The sequence below is a fragment of the Hyperolius riggenbachi genome, chromosome 1, assembly GCF_040937935.1.
Source record: "Hyperolius riggenbachi isolate aHypRig1 chromosome 1, aHypRig1.pri, whole genome shotgun sequence".
Taxonomy (NCBI): domain Eukaryota; kingdom Metazoa; phylum Chordata; class Amphibia; order Anura; family Hyperoliidae; genus Hyperolius; species Hyperolius riggenbachi.
Genome location: NC_090646.1, coordinates 5,931,739 through 5,940,838, shown reverse-complemented (window position 1 = coordinate 5,940,838; position 9,100 = coordinate 5,931,739). Strand labels below are relative to the sequence as shown.

The window sequence follows — 9,100 nt, the reverse complement described above, 5'->3', positions numbered from 1 at the left end:
TATTAGTAGGATAGGATTAGTAGGCTATATTGGGCAGTGTTATTTGCGGGAGGAGGAGGGATTTTGCATTGTCACATGTTTCCTTCAGACAGCAGGAAGTTTACATCCTGCCCTGGAAAGTGCGCGGCCATTTGTAGAAACTCAAGTCAGACTGACTATAAAGTGCAATAATAAACCAGAGATCTGATACAGCTCATAATACAGATTTTTTTTTGTTTTGTTATTTTTTTACGATTATTATTTTTAAAAATGATGTTTTCAGTATCAAGTCTGAGTGTATAGATGAAAATCAGTGACAAGTCTTGTATATAAGGTGCTGGTGACTGTGTGTCCCTGGCTGTGCTGGTGACTGCGTGTCCCTGGCTGTGGTGGTGACTGTGTGTCCCTGGCTGTGCTGGTGACTGTGCGTCCCTGGCTGTGCTGGTGACCGTGCGTCCCTGGCTGTGCTGGTCTGTGTGTCCCTGGCTGTGCTGGTGACCGTGCGTCCCTGGCTGTGCTGGTGACTGCGTGTCCCTGGCTGTGGTGGTGACTGTGCGTCCCTGGCTGTGGTGGTGACTGTACGTCCCTGGCTGTGCTGGTGACTGTGTGTCCCTGGCTGTGCTGGTGACTGTGTGTCCCTGGCTGTGCTGGTGACTGTGCGTCCCTGGCTGTGCTGGTGACCGTGCGTCCCTGGCTGTGCTGGTCTGTGTGTCCCTTGCTGTGCTTGTCTTTGCGTCCCTGGCTGTGCAGGGGATGTGCACAGCTGCTGCTGACTGAAGACATCTCCTCTGTGGCATGACGTGGTCTCCTGCACACTCTGCCTGTTACCTGCTGATCCTTCTCCTGCCCACCTGTCACTATGGAGTAATACTATCCTGTCAGCCAGGCTCTTATTGTACACACAGCATCCTGACTCCTGTGCCTGGATATTATTATTCTCTGCCCGGACCAGCATCACCACAAGCCCTGCACTGACTCCTCTCCCTTCATAGTAAGTCTTCTCTATCTCACTGCCACTTACATGAAAGGGGACCTGTCATGTGTCTCATCTGACAGTTATTTCTTGTGCTGGACACTGTGACAGTCCAACACTGACAGTTATGGGCAAGCATCACCTCCCGTTCTTGACAGTGAAAAGGCTAAAAGGTTCATCCAAACTTATTGTTTCAGATCAATTCAACCAGTTAAGTTTAGTACACACTTGAGATAAAAGTCTTTGGAAAATGAAAGATCACAGACCAATTTTACCCCCTTCCATGTAGTATGAGAGCCATACCCACACAGTCTATTCTATGGAGCTGCACTCCCCATCAGACAGAAATCTTTGCAAGATGCTGCACACAAAGTTGCTGTACACATGCAACAGATCAGTATCTGCAAAAGATCTGTTCCTGCAAAAGATCCGTTCCTGCAAATTGCATTCATAGTCTGTGATATCTGCAGATCCTCATACACACCTTGTTTAACAGACATTCATCTGCAGATCCGATCCACCAGGATGGATCTTCAGATCTGCAGATGATTGTCAGATCTGCAGATGAATGTCTGTTAAACAAGGTGTGTATGAGGATCTGCAGATCTCATAGACTATGAATGCAATTTGCAGGAACGGATCTTTTGCAGGAGCTGATCGTTTGCAGATACTGATCTGTTGCCTCTGGTGCTGCAATAGAGGCAAAGGGGGCAATTGCCCCAGGGCCTCTGACCTCTGCTGGGCCCCCCAGGTGGTCTTTCTGACTGTTCCCATATGCCTGCATGTTCAGCTCAGCTGCAGTGGCAGGCAGGCCCACACTGACCAGGGGGGAAGGGGGGCAATCTCCCCCCAGACCGCCTTTTATTCAGTGACTTAGGGCTGGTCCAATGTCTGGTGTATTCAGGTTTGTTGTTGTAAGGCAATGTAAAACACTAGGCTAGCTGATAATTGTGCAATTAGAGGGCGGGCGAACTGGTAAATATATACAGCATGATGCAGAGCTTGCCTGGAGGGTCCATGGGCAAAAATCTGTCTGGTCTCTTCCCATTGTTATAATGACTGCATGTGCTGATAAGGTGTTACACAAGTTGAAAAGTATTTGACAGTCCCTAGACTGTAGGAGGGCTGCTTTCTGACTTGTGTGAGAGACTGATAGCGACAGGTGTCCTATTACAGGCAAGTAGCCTCTGTGTGATGTGGGACTGCAATACAGATAAGCTCTCTGCTCTATCTCAGGCTATTCTCAATTTCTCTCCACTCTTCTCTCTGGGCTGGTGCACGCCAAATTGCAATAGCAATTGGTAGCAATTTGTGAGTGTGATTTTGTGAATCGATTTTCAGAGCGATTTTTGAATGAATCGCTCCAAAAAATGCTACATGCAGTGTGTTTGCGATTTTGAAAAAATCACAACGCTGCTGTGGGAACACCGTCATAGGATAACATTAGCCAAGCGCTTTTCAAATCACTGTCGATTTAAAAAACGCTCAGAAGCACTCTTGATGTGCACCAGCCCTCCCTCATTCACCTTTGTTTCCCTCTTAGCCTAGAGCTGGGTGTCTTCTTGTCATACAGGTAAGCTAAATAAAAGTGCAATCCTGGTGATTTTGTTTAAATGTCTGAATAGTTGACTGAATAGCTTGTTGGAACATGGCATACGTAGCTTTGTGGGACATTCTTGGGTGACACTCTTATTTTCTTTACTGATTGATTCTGCTGGTATGTCTCTGTTCTGGTCCAAGGGGGGTGTCCACCAACAAATCTCTGCAGAGGAGCCTGATGTAGTTACACCCCTACCCAGCTGCCTTGTAATAACTCACCTGTCCCTGCAGCAGCTCCATCCAGTACTCCCTCTTCAGCCACGCTGCCTGCCTCTATGACCCTGTGCATGTTATTTACATGTAACATGTGCCGGATGGAGGAGACACGGGCAGCAGGGCTGAAGGCAAAGCACAGGATGGAGCAGCTGATACAGGTGAGTTATTACAAGGCAGCTGAGCTACACAATGTGCGGGGGCCATGGGAGAAGTCTATGAGAGACCATGAGGGGCAGCAGTCGGTTAGGGGGCTGACTTTGATGGGGGGGGGGGTGTAGGGGGGCCCCAAGTTACTTTTGACCCAGGGCCCCCATGTGGCTTAAACTGGCCCTGTGCATGTGTTCAGCATCTTTGTATGCAGCATCTTGCAAAGATTTCTGTCTGATGGGGAGTGCAGCTCCATAGAATAGACTGTGTATGTGTGGCTCTCATACTACATGGAAGGGGGGTAAGATTTCTGTGTGATGGGGAGTTCAGCTCCATAGAATAGACTGTGTAGGTGTGGCTCTCATACTACATGGAAGGGGGTAAGATTTCTGTCTGATGGGGAGTGCAGCTCCATAGAATAGACTGTGTAGGTGTGGCTCTCATACTACATGGAAGGGGGTAAGATTTCTGTCTGATGGGGAGTGCAGCTCCATAGAATAGACTGTGTAGAGTATGGCTCTCATACTACATGGAAGGGGGTAAGATTTCTATCTGATGGGGAGTGCAGCTCCATAGAATAGACTGTGTAGGTGTGGCTCTCATACTACATGGAAGGGGGTAAGATTTCTGTCTGATGGGGAGTGCAGCTCCATAGAATAGACTGTGTAGGTGTGGCTCTCATACTACATGGAAGGGGGTAAGATTTCTGTCTGATGGGGAGTGCAGCTCCATAGAGTAGACTGTGTAGGTATGGCTCTCATACTACATGGAAGGGGGTAAGATTTCTGTCTGATGTGGAGTGCAGCTCCATAGAATAGACTGTGTAGGTGTGGCTCTCATACTACATGGAAGGGGGTAAGATTTCTGTCTGATGGGGAGTGCATCTCCATAGAATAGACTGTGTAGGTGTGGCTCTCATACTACATGGAAGGGGGTAAGATTTCTGTCTGATGTGGAGTGCAGCTCCATAGAATAGACTGTGTAGGTGTGGCTCTCATACTACATGGAAGGGGGTAAGATTTCTGTCTGATGGGGAGTTCAGCTCCATAGAATAGACTGTGTAGGCATGGCTCTCATACTACATGGGAGGGGGTAAGATCTCTGTCTGATGGGGAGTGCAGCTCCATAGAATAGACTGTGTAGGTGTGGCTCTCATACTACATGGAAGGGAGTAAGATTTCTGTCTGATGGGGAGTGCAGCTCCATAGAATAGACTGTGTAGGTGTGGCTCTCATACTACATGGAAGGGGGTAAGATTTCTGTCTGATGGGGAGTGCAGCTCCATAGAATAGACTGTGTAGGTATGGCTCTCATACTACATGGAAGGGGGTAAGATTTATGTCTGATAAGGAGTGCAGCTCCATAGAATAGACTGTGTATGTGTGGCTCTCATACTACATGGAAGGGGGTAAGATTTATGTCTGATGGGGAGTGCAGCTCCATAGAATAGACTGTGTAGGTATGGCTCTCATACTACATGGAAGGGGGTAAGATTTCTGTCTGATGGGGAGTGCAGCTCCATAGAATAGACTGTGTAGGTATGGCTCTCATACTACATGGAAGGGGGTAAGATTTATGTCTGATAAGGAGTGCAGCTCCATAGAATAGACTGTGTAGGTATGGCTCTCATACTACATGGAAGGGGGTAAGATTTCTGTCTGATGGGGAGTGCAGCTCCATAGAATAGACTGTGTAGGTGTGGCTCTCATACTACATGGAAGGGGGTAAGATTTCTGTCTGATGGGGAGTGCAGCTCCATAGAATAGACTGTGTAGAGTATGGCTCTCATACTACATGGAAGGGGGTAAGATTTCTATCTGATGGGGAGTGCAGCTCCATAGAATAGACTGTGTAGGTGTGGCTCTCATACTACATGGAAGGGGGTAAGATTTCTGTCTGATGGGGTGTGCAGCTCCATAGAATAGACTGTGTAGGTGTGGCTCTCATACTACATGGAAGGGGGTAAGATTTCTGTCTGATGGGGTGTGCAGCTCCATAGAATAGACTGTGTAGGTGTGGCTCTCATACTACATGGAAGGGGGTAAGATTTCTGTCTGATGGGGAGTTCAGCTCCATAGAATAGACTGTGTAGGTGTGGCTCTCATACTACATGGAAGGGGGTAAGATTTCTGTCTGATGGGGTGTGCAGCTCCATAGAATAGACTGTGTAGGTGTGGCTCTCATACTACATGGAAGGGGGTAAGATTTCTGTCTGATGGGGAGTGCAGCTCCATAGAATAGACTGTGTAGGTGTGGCTCTCATACTACATGGAAGGGGGTAAGATCTCTGTCTGATGGGGAGTGCAGCTCCATAGAATAGACTGTGTAGGTGTGGCTCTCATACTACATGGAAGGGGGTAAGATTTCTGTCTGATGGGGAGTGCAGCTCCATAGAATAGACTGTGTAGGTGTGGCTCTCATACTACATGGAAGGGGGTAAGATCTCTGTCTGATGGGGAGTGCAGCTCCATAGAATAGACTGTGTAGGTGTGGCTCTCATACTACATGGAAGGGGGTAAGATTTCTGTCTGATGGGGAGTGCAGCTCCATAGAATAGACTGTGTAGGTGTGGCTCTCATACTACATGGAAGGGGGTAAGATTTCTGTCTGATGGGGAGTTCAGCTCCATAGAATAGACTGTGTAGGTGAGAATAGACTGTGTAGGTGTGGCTCTCATACTACATGGAAGGGGGTAAGATTTCTGTCTGATGGGGAGTGCAGCTCCATAGAATAGACTGTGTAGGTGTGGCTCTCATACTACATGGAAGGGGGTAAGATCTCTGTCTGATGGGGAGTGCAGCTCCATAGAATAGACTGTGTAGGTGTGGCTCTCATACTACATGGAAGGGGGTAAGATTTCTGTCTGATGGGGAGTGCAGCTCCATAGAATAGACTGTGTAGGTGTGGCTCTCATACTACATGGAAGGGGGTAAGATCTCTGTCTGATGGGGAGTGCAGCTCCATAGAATAGACTGTGTAGGTGTGGCTCTCATACTACATGGAAGGGGGTAAGATCTCTGTCTGATGGGGAGTGCAGCTCCATAGAATAGACTGTGTAGGTGTGGCTCTCATACTACATGGAAGGGGGTAAGATTTCTGTCTGATGGGGAGTGCAGCTCCATAGAATAGACTGTGTAGGTGTGGCTCTCATACTACATGGAAGGGGGTAAGATCTCTGTCTGATGGGGAGTGCAGCTCCATAGAATAGACTGTGTAGGTGTGGCTCTCATACTACATGGAAGGGGGTAAGATTTCTGTCTGATGGGGAGTGCAGCTCCATAGAATAGACTGTGTAGGTATGGCTCTCATACTACATGGAAGGGGGTAAGATTTCTGTCTGATGGGGAGTTCAGCTCCATAGAATAGACTGTGTAGGTGAGAATAGACTGTGTAGGTGTGGCTCTCATACTACATGGAAGGGGGTAAGATTTCTGTCTGATGGGGAGTGCAGCTCCATAGAATAGACTGTGTAGGTGTGGCTCTCATACTACATCGAAGGGGGTAAGATTTCTGTCTGATGGGGAGTGCAGCTCCATAGAATAGACTGTGTAGGTGTGGCTCTCATACTACATCGAAGGGGGTAAGATTTCTGTCTGATGGGGAGTGCAGCTCCATAGAATAGACTGTGTAGGTGTGGCTCTCATACTACATGGAAGGGGGTAACATTGGTCTAAGGTCTGTCCCTTTCCAAAGACTTTTATCTGAAGTGTGTACTTATTAGCTGAAGGAAAGAGGTGCACAAATGCTGCCTAACATCACTGGGCTCCTGTGCTGCCGTCCTCCAAGCCCTCACCACCTGCCCATTGTCCTCTGATGTCCCTTTCCTCACTATGTGCATTGTGTCCCTTGCTAATGCATCACACAACGTACCTCCAACACACCGCTCATGCTGCTCGAAGTGTCCCCAGGTGACCCTCAGCTATGAAGGCACATCCTTACTGTACCTATTGTTTAGTACACACAATGCAATCTTCCATCAGGCTGATGTCCAATCGCTTATTTGTGACAGGCCTGATCTGATTTCTGATCATTTTTTTCTGAGTGATTTTCTGGTTACTTCTGTACAAAATCAGTCAGTAAAACAGCCAGAAATCAGATCAGACCTGTCGGAAATAACTGATATGATGTCAATCTGCTGGAACATTGCATCATGTGTAGTAAGCATAAGAGGGAAGCCTGTGTAGCCTATAGAGCCCCCGACACCGTTCTCCAGGCCCCCATTGCACCCACACCTTTCTCCGGGCCCCCATTGCTCCCAAACCTTTCTCCAGGCCCCCCCCCCCATTACTCCCACACCGTTCTCCAGGCCCCCATTGCTCCCACACCGTTCTCTAGGTCCTCATTGCTCCCACACCGTTCTCCGGGCCCCCATTGCTCCCACACCGTTCTCCAGGCCCCATTGCTCCCACACTGTTCTCCAGGCCCCCATTTCTCTCACACCGTTCTCCGGGCCCCCATTGCTCCCACACCATTCTCCAGGCCCCCATTGCTCCCACACCGTTCTCCAGGCCCCCATTGCTCCCACACCGTTCTCCAGGCCCCCATTGCTCCCACACCTTTCTCCGGGCCACCATTGCTCCCACACCTTTCTCCGGGCCCCCATTGCTCCCACACCATTCTCCAGGCCCCCATTGCTCCCACACCGTTCTCCAGGCCCCCATTGCTCCCACACCGTTCTCCAGGCCCCCATTGCTCCCACACCTTTCTCCGGGCCCCCATTGCTCCCACACCTTTCTCCGGGCCCCCATTGCTCCCACACCATTCTCCAGGCCCCCATTGCTCCCACACCGTTCTCCAGGCCCCCATTGCTCCCACACCTTTCTCCGGGCCCCCACTGCTCCCACACCTTTCTCCGGGCCCCCATTGCTCCCACACCATTCTCCAGGCCCCCATTGCTCCCACACCGTTCTCCAGGCCCCCATTGCTCCCACACCGTTCTCCGAGCCCCCATTGCTCCCACACCGTTCTCCAGGCCCCCATTGCTCCCACACCTTTCTCCAGGCCCCCATTGCTCCCACACCTTTCTCCAGGCCCCCATTGCTCCCACACCGTTCTCCAGGCCCCCATTGCTCCCACACCGTTCTCCAGGCCCCCATTGCTCCCACACCTTTCTCCGGGCCACCATTGCTCCCACACCTTTCTCCGGGCCCCCATTGCTCCCACACTATTCTCCAGGCCCCCATTGCTCCCACACCGTTCTCCAGGCCCCCATTGCTCCCACACCGTTCTCCAGGCCCCCATTGCTCCCACACCTTTCTCCGGGCCCCCATTGCTCCCACACCTTTCTCCGGGCCCCCATTGCTCCCACACCATTCTCCAGGCCCCCATTGCTCCCACACCATTCTCCAGGCCCCCATTGCTCCCACACCGTTCTCCAGGCCCCCATTGCTCCCACACCTTTCTCCGGGCCCCCACTGCTCCCACACCTTTCTCCGGGCCCCCATTGCTCCCACACCATTCTCCAGGCCCCCATTGCTCCCACACCGTTCTCCAGGCCCCCATTGCTCCCACACCGTTCTCCGAGCCCCCATTGCTCCCACACCGTTCTCCGGGCCCCCACTGCTCCCACACCTTTCTCCGGGCCCCCATTGCTCCCACACTGTTCTCCGAGCCCCCATTGCTCCCACACCGTTCTCCAGGCCCCCATTGCTCCCACACCGTTCTCCGAGCCCCCATTGCTCCCACACCTTTCTTTAGGCCCCTATTGCTCCCACACCGTTCTCCGAGCCCCCATTGCTCCCACACCGTTCTCCGAGCCCCCATTGCTCCCATACCGTTCTCCAGGCCCCCATTGCTCCCACACCTTTCTCCAGGCCCCCATTGCTCCCACACCTTTCTCCGAGCCCCCATTGCTCCCACACCGTTCTCCGAGCCCCCATTGCTCCCACACCTTTCTCCAGGCCCCCATTGCTCCCACACCTTTCTCCAGGCCCCCATTGCTCCCACACCGTTCTCCGAGCCCCCATTGCTCCCACACCTTTCTCCGGGCCCCCATTGCTCCCACACCTTTCTCCAGGCCCCCATTGCTCCCACACCGTTCTCCGAGCCCCTATTGCTCCCACACCGTTCTCCGAGCCCCCATTGCTCCCACACCGTTCTCCGAGCCCCCATTGCTCCCACACCGTTCTCCGAGCCCCCATTGCTCCCACACCGTTCTCCGGGCCCCCATTTCTGAACACTGACCCC

General features: G+C 51.4%; 1 protein-coding gene across 1 annotated transcript; it reads right to left on the bottom strand.

Moving 5' to 3' along the window:
* Nucleotides 1-7,245: 7,245 nt before the first annotated feature.
* LOC137532716 (uncharacterized PE-PGRS family protein PE_PGRS54-like) lies at nt 7,246-8,532 on the bottom strand. The gene has a single exon (XM_068253551.1). The coding sequence runs from the start codon at nt 8,530-8,532 to the stop codon at nt 7,246-7,248; it is 1,287 nt and encodes a 428-aa protein (XP_068109652.1).
* Between the last annotated feature and the right edge of the window lie 568 nt (nt 8,533-9,100).

Coding starts and splice junctions, on each gene's coding strand:
- LOC137532716 (XM_068253551.1), bottom strand. CDS start 8,532: ATGGGGGCTCGGAGAACAGTGTGGGAGCAATGGGGGCCCGGAGAAAGG.